This window comes from Dipteris shenzhenensis, chromosome 2, assembly GCF_047967505.1.
Source record: "Dipteris shenzhenensis isolate YYH24624 ecotype China chromosome 2, Dip_SZ_1.0, whole genome shotgun sequence".
NCBI lineage: Eukaryota > Viridiplantae > Streptophyta > Polypodiopsida > Gleicheniales > Dipteridaceae > Dipteris > Dipteris shenzhenensis.
In genome coordinates, this window is record NC_141597.1 from 57,192,895 (window position 1) to 57,216,412 (window position 23,518).

General features: G+C 42.9%; 1 protein-coding gene across 1 annotated transcript in view; it reads left to right on the plus strand.

The window, feature by feature from the left end:
* Nucleotides 1–23,518, plus strand: part of LOC147905030 (uncharacterized) — a 73,441-nt gene that overhangs the window by 44,167 nt on the left and 5,756 nt on the right. Inside the window, exons 11-12 of the mRNA XM_087393231.1 lie at nucleotides 9,976–10,053; nucleotides 16,012–16,117. Coding sequence (XP_087249357.1) covers nucleotides 9,976–10,053; nucleotides 16,012–16,117 — 184 coding nt within the window. The remainder of the gene's footprint in view (nucleotides 1–9,975; nucleotides 10,054–16,011; nucleotides 16,118–23,518) is intronic.

Sequence of the window (23,518 nt, forward strand, 5' to 3'; positions counted from 1 at the left end):
AACCCAATTGGGAGATAGAGTGCTCCTGCTCAAGAACAAGGACACAGATTGGGCCCAAACCTTGGCACCCCTTTCAGTATTTCTTTATTAATTGGAGAAACCAGCAAATAAGATACACACTGAATTCAATGTCACTTGCATTCGATGCATTTCCCACTCTTAGTAGGCCTCAGTATCCGAAGCAATAACCTCGCTAGGCTTTGCTCTCACACCATTCATTCTAATAGGCATCCAAATCAGTTCGTCGTATTAGCATGAAGCCTGGAGCTATTACTAGCAATCCAAATAGGACACAACTCCCTTGCCAACCTCATGTGCCCACTGGACCATTGATGTGCCCAAAGGAATGAACGATAGCATTTAGAACCAGCCTGCAACCTCGAGGGCCTGCATCTCTCTCTTGATAGCAACAACCGTGCAACTCCCTACTTGCAATGAGTCTCCAAATAGCTCACAACCAAGAGCAATCTTAGGGCATTGGATTCAGACTTTCTAGCCAATCCCGGAGGCATTTAACTCAGCTCAAACTCGAGCTTATGCACACCAACACTCACTGATCGTACAAGCTGCGTGCACTGTCTGTACAGCCTACGTTTAGCCTCCATAGTACCTACATATGCTGACCATACAATTTGCAAGGCAGTCGGTACTGCTTGTGTACCCCATTAGCTAGACTCGACAAGCTGTTTATACCTTGTACGGATGGCAAATCCCAGCTGAAGCTGCTCCTAGCCTTGGAAAACACCCGCGACCTCCAACTCCAGTCCGTGGACACTATCCTGTGCAAAAATTCGTCACTTCTCTCCATCCCGTCGTCCATTCGTCTTACGTCCATCCTTGGAAGCCTCCTTGCTTCTCCAATACCATGCATGTAAGGCCCATGCATTTGGAAAGTGCCATGTGGCACCTACCTTTCCATTTGCCCCCATGACCCCTCTATAGGGCCTTTTTGGGACCAAACCAATGAATTTGCCCCATGCCTCTTCTAGTGGGGCATTTTAAGTGCCTAATGAATGACCCAATTGGGTTCTAAGGGTACTTTGCACCCTCTTGGTCCCAAACCCCAAATCCACCCCCAAGGCACCAATCCCTAGGGGAAACTTTGCACACCACAACCCATGGCCCTGCCCACTTGGTTTTCCAGGGTCTTGCCCACATGCAAGCTCAAAAACTCTCGCCCTCCTGACACAAAACATCTGTAAATATCATGGGATGCCTTAGTCTGCTCTCCAATTAGTATGCCATAGCTCTTCTATGGGCTTAGTTGGATGCTCCAAAGTTGTTGGATGGTCATTTATGCTTTCATTTGTGACTTTAAGCACATGTCCCGTGAGCATTGTTGGCAGGCAGGGGAACTCTGTGATCCAGAGTGGATTGCTAGTAACAGTTTTGGTTTTTTTTAAATGCAAGTGCCTGGGACAGATTTGGATGCTTATTGTATGCTTCATGAACGCAGAGCCCAACATGTCAAACACTTTTTTTCTAACTCCAAGTAGATCACGGGATCTTGCTGAAGCGTGAGAGTTGACGGAGAAAATCAGATCAGAAACATACGTGAACAATCCATTCTCCATCTCTCACTAACTCCAACAAGCCCCATCTCCCTAGATGGATCTAGATGCCACATGTCATCATCATAGGGCCTTCCTAATGCAACATTTCACCCCTCACTTGGGAAGCTTTAATTTCCTTTGCCCCTAGGCACATTTCTTGCATTAGGCCCTTAGCCTTAGATCCACCTAGTCTGGTGCTATCAACCCTCACCTAGGACCTTGACATTAATTCTCTCCCGATCATTTACATGAAGTGCAAACAAATATATTACAAACATAGATCCTTTAAGGGAAATGTCGACTGATTCTTCTGAGGTCATGCTACCTCGGCTAGAGCGTAACATTCCTTTCCTCTTCAGACATCAGCGTCCTCGATGATAAAGTCTGGGAACACTTGCCGCAACTGGTATACAGATTCCAAGTTAGCTTCTGATAGAGGCTGACCATGGCATGCAACCAACACCGTGGGTATCTTCCGATTTCGTATTTGCATTGTTCCTCGGTCCAGGATTCTTGTTGGTTTGCGCCTTGCATTATCCTCTTTCTCCTGAAACAAAACCACACCTTCGATTTGTGAGTCACCTGCATGTAAAAATTTCTTTAAGCACGAAACATGAAAAACCGGGTGCACTTTACACCCCTGGACAGCGGTATTTGAGACACTAAGGACTGAGTTGGGAATGAGTAGTGGGGATCATCTTGAAACGGATGGTCAGACGGAGAGAGTCAACCAGACTTTAGAGGATATGCTGAGGGCATATGTGTCATGGAGGCAACATACATGGGACAAGTGGTTGCCATTGTTAGAGTTTGCCTACAATGATAGAAAACATTCCTCTACAGGGTTCAGTCCGTTTGAGCTGAATTATGGTTATAGACCAGCAAATCCAACTATAGTTGGAATACCTCAGAAAGTGCCTAGTGCCGTGAACTTTGTGGTTCAGATGCGGGAGATGCTAGCACTTGCGAGAGCCAATATCCGCCAGGCTATGGATAGAGCTAAGGTGTATGCGGATGAAAACCGGTCTATAAGAGTATTTAAGGAAGGAGAAAAAGTTTTTCTCAAAGCTCCTTCGCACTCGAAGTCGTTAACTTCAGGAGAGTGTGCTAAGTTATCACCTCGATACTGTGGGCCGTGGTTAATTCTAAAGAGAATAGGCAAGGTAGCCTATAAATTAGAATGACCGGTAAATGTGACATCTCTGTCTGACACTATGGATCTAGGCCTTCCATGCAGACGAAATATATGTCTAATAAATAAATCCGCCACTTGCGGGGCACTAACAGACTCTCTCTAGTCGGAATGAAGTGAGCCATCTTGGTTAGATGATGAACCACCACAAGAATAGAATCATACCTTCCTTGTGTTGTAGGCAACCCTACAATAAAGTCCATGGAAATGGTCTCCCACTTACTTAGTGGTATTTCCAAGGGTTGTAAAAGTCCGGATGGCTTCACCCGCTCGGCCTTGCTTACCTGACATGAAAAACACCGTGTCACATATTCATGAATATGCTTTTTCATCTTTGGCCAAAAGAAATCTCGCTTCACGAGATCATATGTCTTCTCGACTCCTGGATGTCCCGCACATGGGTTATCATGGCACTGTCGAATGACTCTCTGCCTGAGATCATTCTGACTAGGTACTATAACCTTACCATTTCTTTTCAGCATACCATCCCTTATGGTATATCTTGCATATGTTTGGCCTTTTCTGGATGCCAGGTCATCCTTTTCGTTTTCCCCGGGTTTTAACATATGAGCTTTAGGCCATAAGCTCTGGACAAACTCGTCCACCTTTTGAGTTTCTCTGATCTCGGTCATTAGAGCACTCTCTAATACCGTGAAACTCATATTGTGCATAATGCGAGACAATGCATCAGCAATCTTATTATCCTTCCCTCTTCGGTACCGAATCGTCAAATTAAACTCCTGCATGAGCTCTGCCCACCTAGCTTGGTGGCTCCTCAAGTCAAGCTGTTTACAAAAATGTTTCAGAGTATCATGATCCACATCCACATAAAACTCTGAACCATACAAATAATGTCTCCATGTTTTCAAAGCATGGATAACAGCATACAACTCCAATTCATGAGTTGGCCAATTCCTCTGAGAGGGAGAAAGCTTCTTGCTTTCAAAGGCTACTGGCCTTCCCTCTTGAAGGAGAACTGCTCCTACTGCAATGCCGCTTGCATCGGTTTCGAGGAACAACGGTTTCTGGGGATCAACTATTTTTAACACCGGTCCTGTGACCACAGCTTGTTTTATGGTGTTAAAACTTTCTTGTTGATTCTGTCCCCATATAAAAGGTACTTTATCTGAGGTCAGATCAGTCAATGGCGATATTATTTCGGAATATCCTTTGATATGCCTTCTATAAAATTGGACAAACCCCAAGAATGATCGCAACGCGATCAGACTTTGAGGGATTGGCCAAGTTAGTATCGCAGCCACTAACTTCGGATCCATTTCTACCCCCTCTGGAGTAAATATGAATCCTAAATATTCAAGCCTAACCATACACAGTATAGTTTTCTTTTTATTTACATAAAGACTGGCTTTCCTTAAAGTACTGAACACTATTCTTAAGTGTTCCGATGCTCAGTAATACTTTTACAGAATATCAGAATATCGTCAATAAAAGGTACTATAAACTTTCCGATATACGGACGTAGTAAATCGTTCATAAGCATGACGAATGTAGCAGGAGCATTGGTAAGTCCAAAGGGCATCACCAAAAACTCATAATGACCAAACCTGCTTCTGAAAGCGGTTTTATGCACATCCTCGGCTCTAATCCGGATCTGATGGTAGCCACACTTAAGATCTATCTTACTGAAAATTATGGCTCCATGTAATGCATTTAGCAAATCATCAATCCAAGCCATCGGATACATGTGCTTAACAGTGATATTATTCAATGCTCTGTAATCTATACAGAGGCGAAACGTATCATCCTTTTTCTTCTTTAATATCACTGGCGAAGCAAAAGGTGAGAAACTTGGTTGAATCTACCCCAACTTGAGGTATTCTTCCAGTTGTCTATGCACCTCCGCCTCTTCAGTAAAACTCATTTTATAGGGAGGTCTATTTACAGGTTCTGCCCCCGGGATCAGTTCAATCTTACGCTGAACATTCTGCTCTGGAGGTAACCCATAAGGTAGTTCATCCCTAAAACATTCAGAGAACTCCTCTGTTATAAGATTAGCCAGCTTGGCCATCTCACCACTTTGCGTACCATCAGTGCTAGCCGACGAATCATCAACCGGCTCTACCGATGCATACAAAGGAATAAAAACTCTTCTTGAGCTTTTCGGATTTCCATCACGGAAACCAACGGTCCCTGAGGTACATCTTTTTCACCTCGCAAGACATAAAGAACATCATTCATCTTGAATTGATATACGTGCTTTTTTCAATCAATGACTGGATTCTTCCTAGAATGCCACGCCATACCCAGGGCTATATCTGCATGAGCAAGCTTAGTCATTTCAAAATCAAGCTTCTCAGCATAGTTCTAAATACGAAGCTCCAACGGGGTAACCCTTTGGTCCCATACTTCAGTTGAACTTCCATCTGCCATTCTGACTGTATACGCATAGTCAGATGGGTTAGTCTTTAATTTCAGCCTCTTCACGAGCTTGGAGTTAATCACATTGTGCGTTGACGCCGAGTCAAACAACACAATGACATCATGATTGACCACTTGCCCTTTCATTTTAATTAACTCCGTATCATTAAAGGCTGTATATCTTGTTGTTGCGGGCTTAGATAGGATGTTATCAGGTGCACTCGTTACTAACTTAGCAACAGACACACATAACAAACAAGGTACTGACCTCTGAGAAGTTCCCGCTAGCTGAATCTGCATCTCTTCCGCTCTAGAACTTCCCTCCATTTCCACGTCGCATTCTGAGACTACGATCTCAGCCATCCGACGATCCTTATTCCGTGGACAATCCTTCCACTGATGAGGTTGAAGGCAACCAAAACACAAGCCTTCTCTCCTTGCTTTTTCCCTTTGCTCTGGGTTTAAGGGAGACTTAGACCAAGCCCGGACTGCCATTGGCGTTACTTTCCTTTTCACTCCAATGGTGGTACTTGATTTAGGAGTTTCAGCTGGTTTCGCCTGCTTGGCTTGACCACTAGGCTGGGAACCACTCCCTTTATTAATCCACCTCTTCTTAAACCCAGATTTCTTCTTGTACCCATACTGGGTTCCGACCTGCGGAAACCCACTTGGTTTGCTGCCCTTGGCATCTTCATAGTTCAGGGCTATGGCTATTGCATCATCCAACGTGTTCGCATACTTAGCCCGAACTTCCATTTTAATCCGATCATTCAATCCAAATATGAAATCCTTCACTTGGATTGATTGAGGCAGGGGTTCATCAACCTTCATTACGCTCTCTCGAAATTTATCAGTGTACTCTGCCAGTGACAAATTTCTCTGACGAAGGTTTCTATATTGATCCCAAGCTCGGGATGCTTCGTCAGGAGGTAAGAAGTGTTTTCTGAATTCTCTTTTAAACCCCTCCCAGGTAGTGGATGCTATACCATCTTTTTATTGTTTAATCCACCACCGATCCGCTGCCTCACTAAACATGTGGGTGGCCTCACGGATCTTCTTGATATCATTCCTGATTTCACACATGGCGAACGCCTCGTCCCATTTGTGTAACCAGGTCTCAATGACATAAGAACTACGGTCATTTATCCGACTAGAATACTTTTCTGGTCTGTAATTGGCAATATTAGGTACTTTAGCCTTTCTAGGCTCGACCGTATGGACACTAGACTCCAGTTCCATTGGAGCAGTTCCCTTCTCATCTCGAGAAGGTCTGGCAGACATACTGTGTATCACTCTTCTAAGTTCAGACTGCCCTGCATTGGCCTGTAACTGTTGCGCTAATAACTGCTGCAAGGCATCCTCAAGTAATGCAATCTTGCCAGATAAGATGTGAGCTACTGGGCGCGACACCTGTTGGGTCGGCCGGACTCCTGACTCATCAGGGTCCCTCCTGGAAGCCCCTTCTTCTGCTTCCATTGAGGTCAATGGGTGTTTGGTCCCTTTTTTTTAAAAAAAATTAAAAAAACCCCGCTAGAACATTTACAAACTGACACAATTCAGTGTACTGGCACTCTGACACAATTCCCTATACTAGGGAATACCTGCAATCCCAGCTTCACACTAACTAGGCATTTGACACAGACATATAACCAAATACCACTTTCCCTATACTAGGGAAATTCCTGCAGGTCAACTCAGACTGAAGCACACAGGCATAATCTGTCCGTGCTATAGTATCAAACCTTCATGTAGACTAATCACTTACGAGATTCTCTTCATGTAAGCGGAGCATCAACAAAACTAATCAGGAAAAAAAAAACACCGAGTTGACGGAAGCTCCCTGGTTGATCGCTCCTGCTTCTCGATTTGAAGAGTCTACTCTTCACGTAGTGCAGACGTCCCAAAGCCCGCAACCTCCACGTAACTCAACCCCTTACGCTCCTGCAACAGGTTGTCAGCCGTCAGCCTAACACCGTCCGTCAAGGTTGATGAGCGCAAAATCTGTCCGTCAAGCCCACGAACCATTTTACATAAGACACCACAACTCCTGCTCGCCAGTGCCAGAAGACCACCGAGCAGACACGTCGTCGTCCATTATCCGTAATTCGTCAAGTGAGTCCGTCGCATGGAGGTCACGAGTAACCGAGTCATCCTACGCTCCTCATCTGTCTGGTTTCGTCAACCATCCTTGCGGGAACCCTCCGCTCCAGCAACAGCTTAGAAGCCTGGATGTTAACTGCTCTGCCATATAGCTGTTTGCGTACTCCAGTTTGTAGGCCAGCGCCGATCGAACCTCATGAACAGTCCCGCACTCCTTGTACCCGACCGCTTCAGATCACGTTGCAAGAGATCACGCTCACGATGCACTTCACGTATCCCACACTCTCTTCTTCTTAATCCCGTTTGTCCAGCCTGAAGCTCTGGTCTTTCGTCCGCTACCAACGGGCAACTATACGCTTCACGTTCCGTCACCCAGATCCTCTCTCTCACCTAGCCTTTCGCTCTGATACCAAATGTCAAACACTTTTTTTCTAACTTCAAGCAGATCACGGGAGTAGCACCAAATTTGTTCCACCCAGCCAATCTTGCTGAAGCGTGAGAGCTGACGGAGAAAATCAGATCAGAAACATACGTGAACAGTCCATTCTCCATCTCTCACTAACTCCAACAAGCCCCATCTCCCTAGATGGATCTAGATGCCACATGTCATCATCATAGGGCCTTCCTAATGCAACATTTCACCCCTCACTTGGGAAGCTTTAATTTCCTTTGCCCCTAGGCACATTTCTTGCATTAGGCCCTTAGCCTTAGATCCACCTAGTCTGGTGCTATCAACCCTCACCTAGGACCTTGACATTAATTCCCTCCCGATCATTTACATGAAGCGCAAACAAATATATTACAAACATAGATCCTTTAAGGGAAATGTTGACTGATTCTTCTGAGGTCATGCTACCTCGGCTAGAGCGTAACACAACAGGGCTAAGTCAAAGGGGCAATGATGCCTAATGGATGTGGATTGCTCTTAATGCAAGAGGATTTGTGACTACTATGTAATCTTTTCATGCTCTTCCAAGTAATAAAGAAATACCGAAAGTGGCGCCAACGGTTTGGGGCCAATTTGTATCCTTGTTCTTGAGCAAGAGCCCTCTAGCTCCCAATCTGTATTTGGAATATTTGCTGAGTATTTTAATGTGAAAGCAATGGCTGTTTAGTTGTCTATTACCGCCCTCTTGTTGGCCTTGAGCTGCGGCTTCACTAATGATGTGCCAGACAAGTTTTCACAAAATATATTTATCCTGCTATTTGTACTTGGGGAAAGACAGATCCAGATGGTAGTGGGATTCAAGCCTGCCATGTGAGCTCCTCTGGCCGGACAAGGCGGTCACTATAAAATAATCCTTTCCATGGTCAGCTCTTGAACTTGCTAGCTATGAATGAAAGAAAGGTAGGCTGGAAGGAAAGGAAGAAGAGAAGGGCATGATAAAAATTAGAAAGAAGGAGAGAGGGAAAAGAATGGGGCTGCTTGCGTTGGTCAAGAGGGTAAATGAAGGGGCTAGAGGCAAGCAAATGATGAAGAAAGGAACCAGGAACACAGTCCAACACAAGAGAAAAAAAGTTCCCGAGGGGCTTCTGGGGTCAGTCAAGCATGGCTGATAAAGAAAGAAAGAAAGATTTATTAATGTCTATAGAAGGCCTCACGGAACTATGAGACAAATTACACACAAAAAGAGAGTAGCTACTACATCTATAAGTATCAAAGAGTTGGGGCGTACTACTAAATGCACTCTTGAGAGTGCATTTAGCATCTCCGAGACTGTGAACAGCCCCATGGGCGTACAGATGGGCAAGCAAAGGTCGGAGCACCTGTGGGGGACCTCAAGTCTAGCGGGGCTGCTCCAGGCCAGCCAAAGGTCTGGCGAAACAAGACATGGTGGCAGGATATCCTTAGACAGGTGGAGGAGATGAAGGGCAGCAAACACATGAGCAACAATGGGCAGAAAAGGGGGTGTAATTTCATAGATGGAGCAGCACACAGGAAGGAAGGGTGATGCAGAGGGAGGAAGTCACAGCAGAGGAAGGTGGTGAGGGGGGTTCAGCAGAGGAAGCTGAGGGTGGCAGCATAGCTAGCAGGCCGGGAGCTTGTGCTGTCTTTCTATTCCACCAGATAAGGTGTAACATAGGTGTACTGTATATTGAGTGGTAGGGTTAGCTTATCCAACTATGCATGGTCAAAGTGGCTCCTTGTAGTGCTCCCTTTGACCCTACAAACTAGGGTAGGATATTACGGCACACGCACACGTGGTACTATTGATCTAATGTTATCTACCCCTAGCTCATGACCTCTAATAGAAACCTATAACCGAGTTACCATTTTTGGTTGCACAATTGCAGCCTATCACCATGGCAAATTAAGGTGTGTTTATTGAAAAATACACACACATAAATTGGACCATAAAATCATTCGTCGAATGAAGACTTGTCTAAGGTGAGTTGGTTTAGGCTTTTTTAAGACATTATTGGCAACCTAGGCCCCTGTGGAAAAAATTACCAGCTTAGAAAAATATGATCTTTACAGCCTTAGTTCAAACTTCACATTAGCCGGCTCATAGCAAGTAGAATCAAACTTCACATTAGTCAAGTCATAGCAAGGGGAATCAAACTTGCCACTGTCATTTGGGTAACCCTTTTGGCCATATAGCTTGAGAATATCAGTTTCTTGCTTTGAAATGATATTTCTTTCTTGCTTTGAAATAAGTGTTATTTGTGAGCTTTCTCTAGCTTGATGTGGATACCTCAATGCCATTTAATTCATGTGGTATTCATATGGTAAATCTGTTGATTTTTTAGATTGAACAATTTGAGGCAGTTCTCGGAAGAATACTTGAAAGTGCACCACCGGAAATGCTCAAAAGGCAAGGTCAATTGGTAAACGCTCTCTCTCTCCCTCTCTCTCCCTCAAAAGATGTTAATACAACTTTCTTTCTTTCTTTCTCTCTCTCTCTCTCCTCCACTTAGCCCCCACAGCCCCTCGCTCAACCCCCCCGCTCAGCCCCTCTCAACCGTTCTCAACCCTCCCGCTCACCCTCTCGCTCAGCCCCTCGCTCAGCCCCTCCCTCAACCCTCTCGCTCAGCCCCCCCACTCACCCCCTTGCACCCCTCCTCTCACCCCTCCACTCAGCCCCCGCAGCCCCTCGCTCAACCCCCCCGCTCAGCCCCTCACTCACCCCTCCCGCTACCTCTGCTACCCCCCGCTACCCCTCTCGCTACCTCTGCTACCCCCTCCCGCTAACTCTGCTACCCCCTCCGCTACCCCTCGCTAACCCCCTCCGCTACCCCCCCCCCCCGGCTACCCCTCTCTACCCCTCCGCTCGGCGCTAACCCCCTCGCTACCCCCCCGCTACCACCCCCCCCCCTTTTTTTTTTTTTTGGGCCAACCCCCCCCCCCCCTCCCGCTCTCAGCTCCGACTTTAAAAAAAAATAAAGAAAAAAAAAGAGAAGCAGCTTCGACCTCCCGAACACACCAGACACGGTACGCAAGTACCGACGTCTCGTACGTCGAAAGAAGCATGCATTTCTTTGTCGAAATGAGGAGCTGTTGCACATCTTGTACAGCAACAACTCTAAGGATTTTTGGCGGAGATTCCTTGAGCGTAGGTCCCCATCACCCCTCATCGACACGAGAGTCTGGCACACGTGTGCACACCATCTTTATGATGTCCCACACCAGCCCACTCTAGATCTCATACACACACCTCGCCCCACCACCTGCACGTTGTTCACTAGAGGGGGAGTCAAGGACGCGACATTGAAATTGCACAATGGCCGAGCGAAGGATCACGAGGGGCTATGCACTGAGTTTATCGCATATGGGATCGACACGTTAGCCCTGATCCTAGCAAAGCTATTCAATGACGTTGTTTGCCTTGGCTTCCCCCACACCTAGACACTCAACACCATCATCCCCATCCACAAGGCAGGGGATCCCATGGACCCGAGTAACTATAGGACTATCATGATTGGACATGTGATGTCCAAGATCTATGCAGCTGTATTGGATGCATCGGTCAGCCTGTTCGCAGAGATGAGAGGGCTCAGAGCATAGGGTCAGCCCGGTTTCAGGCGAGACCATGGGACTATGGATCACATACTCACACTCAGGAGTGTCATTGAGGAGGCCAGATCACGGAAGGAGAGGGTATATTGTTGCTTTGTGGATTTTCGCAAAGCCTTTGACACAGTACCTCGAGCTCGTCTCATCATAGGCCTACAAACACTGGGATTTGATCAGGAGATCATCTGGGCAGTCATGGCACTGTATGAGAGAGTCTCAGGCTGAGTTCGGACAGGCGTTGGTAGCAGAGGGAGACGAGCGATGCTGGTATGCACGGACTCATAGATGGTTTGTGAGACTAGGGTTCCACATCTATAGGATACCTCCTTTTCAGTACAGTTTAGATGCCCCTCCGGTACTCCCACACACCGTCCCGATCGGGCTACACACCAACCAGGTCATTCGAGAGAATCTCCTGCAGCTACACACCTTTAGGACCTGGTTGGAGCCGAGGGAGCTCCCAGTGAAGCTGAGTTTCTACAGAGATTACTATCTTCGTATTTCGGAGGAGGGATTCATCACACCACCGGGGTACACTGAGCTTCATATGCCTCACTCACTATGGATCTCCATCGGACAGTTTTGGGTATCATCACACCGCCTCCGCATAGAGAGCGGCAGAGCATAGGGGATTCCTAGGGAGCATCGCTTATGCATATTGTGCGACTATCAGGAGGTTGAGTCAGAGGAGCATTTTATTTTCAGGTGCCCAGTGTACTACAAGATCTGAGGTCGCTACCACTGCCTCTTCAGAGACGGCTCCGGACTCCTTTCTAGATTCCTCGCCTACCCAGATCAGAGATGCCTCGCGGCCTTCATTCACGAGGGGATCCGACACAGAGAGTACTTACTCAGGCGACGAGGCTTGGCCACATCATCAGACACCTCTCAGAGCAGGATTACAGAGTTCTTTCCATCGAGTGACATTGATCGTCCAATCTCTAGCTGCAGACGTGATAGAGATTCCGACCCAACGACTGCAGCAGGACACACGAGACATCGAGGGGGAACACATATCACTCTGGGGGACCTCCCGTCATTATTTAGACCTAGGATACGTCCCATGGGAGTCACGGTGGCTCTGGTCTTGTGTCGAGCCTCATCCAAGAGATCGAGACGCACGGCACCCCTTGACGGGCGCCAGCGTCCCTTCACCGGCTATGACATACGGAGGATTCCGCTCTGCCCCAGTCCTTTTCTTTTCTTTTCATTGTTACATCTAGATGTATTTGATTATGTATGATCAGACATAGGGTTCAGCACGGGTGATGATGGTCGTTTCAGTAGCTCCACCCTTACTGTGATTTGTATCAGGTTTTCTTTCAGTCTCATAGACCCATTGGTCTTCCGAAGGCTCTAATAAAATTTCTTTCTTTCTTTCTTTCTTTCTCTCTCGCTCTCCCTCCCTCATAGTATTCATGCGTAGAAATGCTAAATAGTGTGAATTTTCATCCCACTCTATAAAAGGAAAGAGTCATTGCTCTATGCTTAAGATCATCATGTCTCTTAGCACAAGCTAGTAGTTCAATTTTTTGCTCATGGACTTTGAGTGCACTGGAAATGTGTATGCACGTAGGTAAAATAATATGTCTCCCTTTCTTCCTAAGTGACATGCACGCACACACATACACACACACACACAGAGTCAATGAGAGAGAGAGAGAGAGATTATTTTGTGTGTCCATGTGTGCACATGCACTATTGTGATAGGTGAGTTGTCATGATAATGCAACACTAGCAGTTCTTTATTTCAGTTGTGTGATTTATTCCATTGATGGTTAAGCCATGTGTGGTTGTTAGGATCTCATAAGAAGCATACAGATGTTTAGCATTTCCATCTATGCTTGAGTAAAGAGAGGGCGTGCTTCTTATGTTTGGAAATGGTATGCCGTAAATTGCCAGAAAGTACTGCTGTCCCATGTTCTAAGCACGCTCCCCCTGCCTCCCCCTCCGCCACGGCCCCCTTTCTTGAAGCACTATCTCCCCCCCATGTTCTAAGCATTGTTTCCCCCCTTGTTGAAATAGACATTGAAGTTGAAAGAAACAGTCGAGAGAAGAAACTCAAGGCATAGCTACATCATGTCCAGGACTGTAATTGGAAATGCCACATGTCCAGGACTGTAATTGGAAATGCCACCTCATGCCTGTGATGGTCTTAGAAAAGAAGGGCAACCTCTTTCATACCTGTGATGGTCTCGGTAAAGAAGGGCAACCTCTTTAGTCCCTGAGAAAAATCATCCCCCTAGCCAAACCAGACCTAGAAGATCCTTGCATGCTCGACCAAATAGCATCAAATTGTGTACAATATTTGTATTGGTCAAGGTATGAGCTGGGTGGACTTGGGCCCCATTAATAGCCATTGCCCCTCTAAATCTCCAAATGTACTAAGCAATGATGTTAGCTTGCAAGTGTAATTTCCAAGGTGATCTGAAAGCTCTCCCAATGGTGAGCTCTAGAAGGTCTCCAAATTCTAGCAACTATCTGAAATTTTCTTACTATGAACTCAAAGAAAGGAAGACCCTTTGCGATGGGGACACCCCCAGTAACCAAATCCTCCAAATACCAAATCGGATATCCTCCATACGAGGGTCTACATACCAGCTAGGAGAAATTACTCTACTCGACAAAGCCCACTACCCTAACTGGCTCCAGATGCACATTCAAACCACATTAGAATCAAAAGATCTGACCAATATGCCTCCATATTGTTGAGAAAAGACCCATCCACCTGACAGGTCTTTGTTGTCCCCCATCTCTATAAGGCCACTCCAGAGGGATACCTGCATCTATTTGAGCAATCCTTCTACCATTCCCTTTGAGATGACTAGTCAACCAAGGTGTGTGTCCTCTAGGAAGGTCCTTGAAAACCTTCCAAAGGCCCAAAGAGGAAGTAGGATCTGGACCACTGCATAGACCCTAAGACACCAAGAGGTCTATCAAGCCCATCCAAAATAAAATCTTTCCACATAACTTGATGGTCTATCAATCTCGTCTTGCATAAAGGGAGGAACTCTGTAAGGAGTTTTCGAAGCTCTGCCAAGCCCTGACAACAGCAACCATGAGGGGTGAGGAAGGCATCCTGTTCTTTGTAAAAGAAAAGATTCAGCTAATGCTGAGCGTCCAATCACCACGTGAAGAGGAATTCCAAGACCAAATGCTTGAATAAAAGTCTTTCTAAGGCTCCTGACCTGGCAAAAGTCCCCTGACTGCAAGCTTGCAAAGCAAAGCTATGAACTAAATATCAAGATCAATAATGTTAAGACCTCCCTCATGGAGATCTACGGTTGGCAGAGATTGATGGAGCGATCCCTGAGTTGTGGTGGGAGGGGCTGCACAGCCCTTGGACGCCCCATTGCTGGGACGGTCAGTTCTCATGGACAGGGTGCCTCTCAAGGTCCCGTTCTTTAAAGAGCACTTGGGATTCATCTGTCGCAGGTTTTACAGGGTGGGTCCTGTGGCGGTCTCCTATAGTGTGAGTCGAAGGACCTGGCAGCCTTGCAGCCTTGGATGATTTAGAGTGGCAGAGGATCAGGGTTGTTGGCTAAAGTGGCAGAGGATCAGGGTTGTTGGCCACTTGGGCAGAGAATGGCATATCAATCTGACCACGGTCCTATCTAGTCCAGAGGGTGTGGATGTGGCATCTTTGGCTGTGGGAGGGCAGGCCCCTTAGGGATGTTCAATGGGACCTAGGGGAGTGGTTCTGGCCAGTACGACAGGGGCACTCTGACAGGATAGAGGAGGTGCCCTAGCCTATGATCTATATCAACTCAATCCAGGGGTATGGCTGCATCATTTTGCTGAACTCTCCTTGCACTTCCTCTGAGGTGACTTACTAATTAGAGTTTACGATCATCGGGAAGGTTTTTGAAATCCTTCTAAGAACCCACAGAGGAAGCAGGAACACTCTCCCATCTAGACCATGCATATAATGAGAAGTACAAGTGGTTTGCCATGCTCATCAAATATCTTATCATTCTACATGAGAGGCTTCCTATTCGAGAGGACGGGGGATTTCTCCGAAGAGTGAGATGAGCTGTAAGTAAGAATCACCTAGTGCTATCCATCCAATCCCCACCCGTGGGGAAGGAGAACAAGATTGTATGCATTTGAATGAAAAAATATTTCCAAGGTTGCTATCCCAGCAAAAGCCCCCCGGCCACTACCTTGCATAGCAAGGCCTTACATTGTAATTCTAGATCAATGATATTGAGGCTCCCTTCCCAGGTGGGGAGGATCAAAGTTTCCATAGCCACTCTATTTTTAGTGTCTACCAAACCATCTAGCCCACTCCATAGAAAGTTCCTTATCTTTTTAATGCGTATGTATGAAAGCAAGTTCTTGCCATTCAAGCTTCCTTGATTGCTTGCATACTTGACACACAAATGCGATGTGTTTGAGGTTTGCAGAGTACGGCCTGAAAAATCTTTTTGTTTAACTGTTTAGTCTTGGACAGTTTAAATATCGCTTGCTTCAGTGTTTTGTTCCATGGATGTGCAGTGGTACGTTCACCATGTCCAAATACAAGGAAAAACTTTCAGTAAACCTCAGATGGGCATCATTTAAGGTCATTCGTTGGGTCAACCATACAAATGCATGCCTGGTCACTTTAAAAGGGTGAAGTAACGTATGCATGCACTTGCATATGGTCGCATGAAACAGTCCTGTTTTACTATGTTAAATGCTGTCAGGTTTTTAATTTCTGGTTGTGCTTCTATACGGAATATGAGAATCTGTTTCATCTTTGTATGTCTGTGAGTTGTGATGCTATTTAGTTCTCTGAATCAGAGATCTTTCATAAGGACTGTAGTTTGTTTACTGCTTTGTGTGGCCAGACTCCTCGTCACACTCCAAGAATGGAACATAGTGCTCCTGTGGATTGTATAAAAGAGGTTTATGCACTGCAAAAAGAGCTTCAAAGACTGGCCACCAACCGTTGAAAGTAGTGCAATAGAAAAAAGGGATTTTCAAGCAATCAGGACATAGCTGGTATACTTTCCGCTGCAAGTTCCTTGACCATCTAAACATGGAAAATGATCCCTTGTCGTGAATTAAAGTCCTGCTAAACTGACGAGGGTTTAAGATTGGTCATATGAAATACCTCAAGTGCAGTTGACATATGTTCGATTCGGAGGAAATCTGCTGATCCTGATGTAAGTGCTTGGAAGAAGGAGTGTGATTCTGGCGCAAGGGTTCCTTAGGTCTATTGTATGCTTCTTTGCACAATGATTATCAGTGCTGTAAATTGTCTGATGGAATCATGGCAGGCAGTATAAATTTCTGGGAAGTGTCCCTAATTACAACTCGTATTTTGTACTGCCCAAATATCTTTGGATCTGATTGTTGCAGTTATTTGATTTTATGTATTGTTAAAGAGGTCATCTTATTCATATTTCTCTTAGGAGACTGGGGTCTCTTATTTTGTACTTTCCACTACTATTCTCATTTTAAATCTCAACATCATCTGCTAACAGCAAATTGCTAATTGTTTAGAAACCTTTGATGCAATTATCTATTCTGGTCTATGATGTGGTGGTATTCCTGAATTTCACAATATAAACACAATGTGCCAATTTTCATATCAATGAAGCATCTGATATTCTGGTTACAAATTTTCTCTATTGCCCAGTTGTCTAATCTAAAATCCTTGTGAAAGAGGTCACACATTGAAGTCTCTCTCTTGAAATATCGTAGGTCTTGTTATTTACCTACTTTATTTCGTATTCTTAATGTGATCAATACTCTTGTAACAGGGAAATCACTGGTATTATTTGGTCTCTATTATTGTCCTTACGCAGTATTTCCATTTTTTCACGACAAGATGGTTGAGATTAAGTTGATAAGGCTTTGATCTTCTGTGTGCAAAGTTTACAGCTATCTCCCTGCAGATTTCTCAGTTGGTGATTTTATGTCATGTATCAATACCATGATTCTGCAGAATAATATACATACATATTCGGCCTGATCATACAACAGCCTTGTAGATTGCCTGTTCCATTGACGTGTTCATGAAGTTATTTGTTATGAATATCTGAAAATATTATAGGATATAGCTATTAAAAGTGGGTGATCATACGACAGACTGGGATCTGTTGAAATTCCGGAAGTTATTTGCTGTGCCCGATGTGCATTTCAGGCAGCCCCAAAACATACGACACGTCTCAGAAAAGTTTTGAATCCAAAAATCGTGTTTCGGAGCACCTTTAAAAAACCCAAATTGGAGTACATATTAGCATCATTTCAGCTTTGAAAATTGAACCTCTTGTCATGTGACAGAATCATGATTTATGTATCTTTTTCAGTTCTGAAATATGACCATTGACGCTCGGATCTTCAATGATGTGTTGTTGATTTTTTGATTTAGAAATTAGTAATATGTTTCAAAATTCAAGTTCTAAGTTGATATTTTCAAATATCTGTGCACTATGTTTCATGAGTTTTTTGGAGTTTGGGTGGTAATGTTCTATTTTTATGGGGGGGAAAAAAATAATGTTTAAATACCCTGTTATGGACGAAACGTTTTTACAGGCGTTTCAGGATGACCCTGAAACGTTTCTGAAACTCTGAAACCCGTTGCCAAACTTGCCGTTTTGAAATTCCTTGACTACTATGTGTGCATATATGAAACAAGATGAATGTACATTCAATAGGCCTGCCGACCACAAAATTGAATGCAAGGCAATCCAAATGCAGGAACTCCGGCATGAAGTAGAATGCTAGTAGGGTGTAGTCGTGGCTGTCCAAAAGATTGGTGGAGGAGTTTTTGAAGATGCATTACAAAAGATGCAGGCGTGGAGGTCGGGACTAGGGGAAAGCTAGAGAGAGAGAGAGAGAGAGAGAATAAGTGGGAATGAAAATAGTAAGTTGAGCATCAGTAAATGTATGCAATTCCCTTTGAGGAGAAAATCATCACTAAGCCTTTGGCAGGCCAAAAATTTGAGGATATAGATCTTCAAAACTTCTATAACGGTGCAAGAGGTATGGGCCAGTATGTATATTTCATTTCTACATTAGTGCTTGTTATCCACCTTTGAAAGATGAAATTTGTGGCCTGAGTTCTGTTAGATCTTTAACGATTACCTCCTGCATTTTGAAAATGCATTGTTAAAATATAAGCACTTTTTATTACAGCTCTGTTGAAAGCACGTTGTGAGAGAGAATTTTAACACGCTCTGTTAAAATATAAGCACTCTTCACAAAGGCTTTATTTACTGATCTGTTGAATGCACGTGCTGAACTGGTACCTCATGGCAACTTTCCTTAATGTCTATATGTGCTATCATTTCTGAACTGATACCTCATGGCATGGATCATGACACTCTCCTTCATTTTTCTAACTTTTGACAGCCATTTTGACTTTTTCAAAACACATTTTCAGTAGGTGGTCATTATGAGCCAATTTTATTTAGATGTTTATGGTCACATTGAATCTGACCGCAGAGGACCTTTCTGAAGCTGCCAACCAACCCATATGTAGTTTTTTCAACAGTTTCCTACAGTTCAAGCCGAGTTTCAATACCATTTTTAGGATCCGTTAAGTCAAAACCAGCCCTTAGCCCTTCCCCATCAAATGCATTGTGTGAGGTCAGAGTCTCCTCTAAGATTCTTCTAAATGGTAATCTCTGGAGTCTCTCCAAGCTTGTATGAAACAGTATGTGAACGCAGGGTAATGCGAGAGAAACTAGTGATTGCATCCAAGGCCATCAGATTTTTACTTACCTTTACTGCCATGTCTTTCAAGTATCCACTCAAGGCAGACCATCCCAAGTTGCAGAGCTTGTCAGAAATATGGAAAGGCATTTGTCTACCAAGGAAGTAGACTTGGTCTTGTAATAATGGAATCCCTAGACCACCTCCTCTTCTTGCTCGTGGTGATGTCCCCCAAAAGGATGAAATGCATTCTCTGGTTACATTTGCCTTCGGCTGCTGATAGAAAAATTTCTTCACTCTTTTTCAATTTTGAGACAATAGTTTTGGCAAACGACCAGAGACTTCCCACATAAACTGCTCGAGAGAAGCAAGATCATGCTTTAAGATAGTTTCCTTTAATAAATAAACCCTCCTCTCCATTTCAATAAGTTTACCTTAAAGCTTACTAAGAAACGATCCATTGAAAAGTGTACTTAGCCAACCAGCATTTGAAGGCAAGACATTACTTAAATTGCAGCATCCAACCGGTCCTCTGCTCAATTACCAATGCAAACGTAGAGGTGCAAGTTGCAAACTGACCTTCTCAAGTACACTTGACCAATTGCACCATCCTTGACCAAAATAATGTCAAAGCCATTGAAAAACAAGGGATGTATTATTGAATAAAAGCAAGGCAAATTTCTCAAATGTGAATATGAGATAATCAACATGACTACCTTCCTTTCCTCAGCACACGATCTGCCCAAATAATGGGCAAAACATCACTTCTAATACTTGATCCCACCTTGAAATGGAATTAGTGCAACCTTGAGTAGCATCCTTTAGATCTACTCTAATCCCTATATCAAAGTGAGAAATCTCTAGAAGGGAAGTTTCTCAGGGGCATATGTTTAGAAAATGCAATGGAAAATTAAGTTTCCCCTTTCATGGAGGTACCTAGCCACCATCCTTTTCAATAACATAAAACTTGTCTAAATGAATTGTCTTGAAGATTGTTCATTGCATTAAGTAGGGCTAACAGCTCATTAGGACCTTGAACCTCAAGTTGCATAAGCAGATGTAGCAAAGAGGTATAAGAGGCTTCTTAAAACAAGAAAAGAGAAGGCAGCTATATTGATAGAGTAGAAATTAAGAGATGGGAAGAAGCTAAGCATTTGAGTAGAAGGATGTTGTGCTTGAAAATTATCCAAAGTAGTGGAGGATTAAGCCTTTGTAGTGGTAATAGTATGAAAAAGTAAATACTAGGCATAATGATCGATTGTAATAACACGGTGTAAATTACTATCCTTTTCTTAGAGAAATCATAAAAGATGCAAAAATGCTCAATTATTCCAAGTACGGCAATGAGCATTGCATGAGTGAAGAACACCATGCTTAGGCATTCAATGTAAAAAAGGAATGCAAATGAATAGGCCTTTGCAAGTGGAAGAATCACAACTAGAATTACAAGATAACGAATATAGAAAAGAGGAGAAAGTAACCACATTGTAACTAAGAAGCATGTTATCGATACCATTAGATTCCTAAGCAAGATGAATTTTATGATTAAGAGTTGAGCAAATCCAATTTAAAAACAAAAGCAACAAAAAAAACACAATTAAAGGACATATATTAAGATCAAATGAAAATCATTAGAAGGGAAGATATTTTATACAATTATTGTCATAATGTGGGCCACTTTGGAGGAAAGGGATGGAGAACTAGAGAGACAAAGGTATATAATAGCAACGATTATGGACTCGATAATTGCAATCATAACAATTCAATCTCAAAACAAATGGGAATTCAAAGAATGATATAAAATGGGGGGAGAGAGAGAGAGAAGGGGGAGAGGAGGGGGGGGCGGGGGGGGGGATTTTTTCAATTGACAAACATAGAAGATAAAGAAGAAGAGTATTAAGTTCAAGCAGCAAATAATGCTACACAAGAAGCACCCAATGTTAAGCACTAAGTACATCTAGATTGTGAAGCTCAATGCAATGTAGACAATCGCATCATCACATAAGTAGTGATTTGAGAAGATGGATCCAGTTCAAGGGTAGTTTGCTGGTTGGTTCTTCATATGTTTGAGGCAAGAAGAATAATCTTTTCTCAATTGATCAAACATATGATAACAACAACATGAAACTCAACATCAGTATGTGTCTAATGAAAGACAAACAAAAGGATAATATATACTTTCAGAGGTTTCAAAGACCAAAGACTCTTTTTTTCCAAGAACAAAAACCCTTACAAGTTAATAGCATCATTCCAAATCTAAATGCTTTAGTGGAATGGCAAGCAGTACTAACAATACGTTCAATCCAAGCATTTCAAGCAATTGGGTGAGAAACTTGGAACTAAGAGTGTTATACTAAAAGTCATCAACAAATTTGCCATATAAATTATAAATATTATTCATTATGCAATACTTGATTGCGAGTCCATTATAATAGATATATCAACAACCAAATCTCTGTGCTCTAATTCGAAGATTGACAAACTTTAACTTCCTCATTATATTGCAACAACTAAAGATATAGCAACAACTAAAGCTATGTGCTCTAATTGGGAGACTGACAAACTTAACTTCCACATGACTCTATCAACCTTTACAAAATTGATTCACATATTAATGCCCCTCTTTCAAACTTGCTTATGTGGTAGCTCTTACATATTTGTCTCAATATTATATCTTACACCCAACCTAATAACCTAAAAACAAAACCAAAGGAGGAGATGAAAGGGGGAAAAAAAGTGCTTTGAATGAGTGCATATCGTCAAAAAGTTTGAATAATGCATTTTTAGGGAAGAAAAAAAATATCATGTTTTTAGCTTCTCACTAGGTACCAAAAACCAAATATATTTTTACACAAATATCTAAATGATTCTAAAATGCACACTATAAAATGAATTGACATACTAATACTTTACTTTTTTTATTGCTTAGTGAATCCTCTTTGTTTTCTTTAAATTGTGATTACACTCTTGCGTTTTTTAAATGGTGTTTTGGAGATTTTCAAATGAGAATGCTCACAACAAAGCGAGTGTCAATATCAATGGAATTCCAAAGAGCTATTATGAAGGTGTTTTTGAACACCACTATGGTTCACGAGATGAATCTCACTCAAGTGGGTTTGGAAGTTTATTATTTTGTTGATGATAATGTAGTTTAGGCATTGATATTCTATTTATTATTTGAAAATGTAGTTGATATTTCATACTTCATGAATGGGAATCTAGTCTATTTTCACATATATCTCTTGTTTTTTCATGGTGAAAGGCTATAATTTCTTCCAAACTGCCATTCTGGGAATTGTGTTTCTCCCGAATTATCTATTACGGCCTTCGTGGCTCATGTTTGCACACACATCTGTGCATAATGCCATATTTTTTCATGTGATAGGGTTGGCTTGCAATTAGTTGGTACGAAGCTGTGTCATAAATGAGTTTGCAAGCTCTATCCTTCCTTAGGACTTTATCAACAGGTAACCCATTTTCTGGGTAGTGGCCTATTTCAACTGCTCTACACTTGGCATTTCCAATTATCTTGTTGACTCTATTGTTTGACCTCTATTGCTATTTGGAATTAAGGGTGCTAAGGTAGGTTTAGTCATAATAACCTTAATTATGCCATATTATATATTTATGCACCTAATTCAATGAGAGATAGAATGTTGATGTGGGCCTCTTGCCCATTGAGAGGGGACTCCATTCTCATGGGTGGCTTCAATATGGTAGAGTTTCATATAGATAGATGGAATGGCCTGGGAAATGTCCTTAAACCAAGTGAGTTAAGTTGATGGAAAATTTTCAAGAAAAATGCTTAATTGCTTGATGCTTTTAAGGCATTCAATCACACTTCTCTAGATTGTAGATGTAATGTTCTCTAGCATTATTTAATCATAATCATATCCTGATGACAATGGATAGAGGTGTTGCATAGGTAAGATGATCTTGGCTTAGGTCCAATCCTTTATTTTGTAATATTTTGTATGTGCAATAGTAGATTAAGAAGATATGGGAGAATATTATGTGAGAATAGCCTTCCTTTTAGATAGATAGGTGAGAACTATTAAAAGAACCCAATTTTTCTTAAAAGCAATTGGAAATCATGCTACAACATCCTGAGCTAAGAAAATATCTAAGGATTATTTCTAGGAGAGAGAAGCTAGTCATAGTTGGCTATGGAACAACCCAAAATTTAAGAAATACATTTGTTTGAATAGTAGGCTAGAAGCATTAGAAATGAATCCCACCAGGGACTTATTCCATAGTTAGTATGGGAGATAGAGCTACTAGTAATCACAAATGGATTTTACACCAATCTCACTTGGATAGATCTTTGATGAACAAGGAACTCTTGCCACTAAGAAATTGATTTCTAGATTTCTCTGCAATTGACACAGAGTTGACATTAAATGAATCCCTATGGAATTCTATCTTTAACTTTTGGAAATAGTTAACTTGAACGAGTCTTTTAGGCAATGTCATGATTAAACTAAAACCCAAGGAACCCCCAAAGAAGAGCTCGTGAGCTCTGGAAGCCTCCCAATATGTTAACCATAGGCCTATAAAATAATTTATAAGGATTTGACAATAGGTTACAGGATAAGATGTAGCTCTAGATAAAAGCAGATAAAAAAGGCTTGA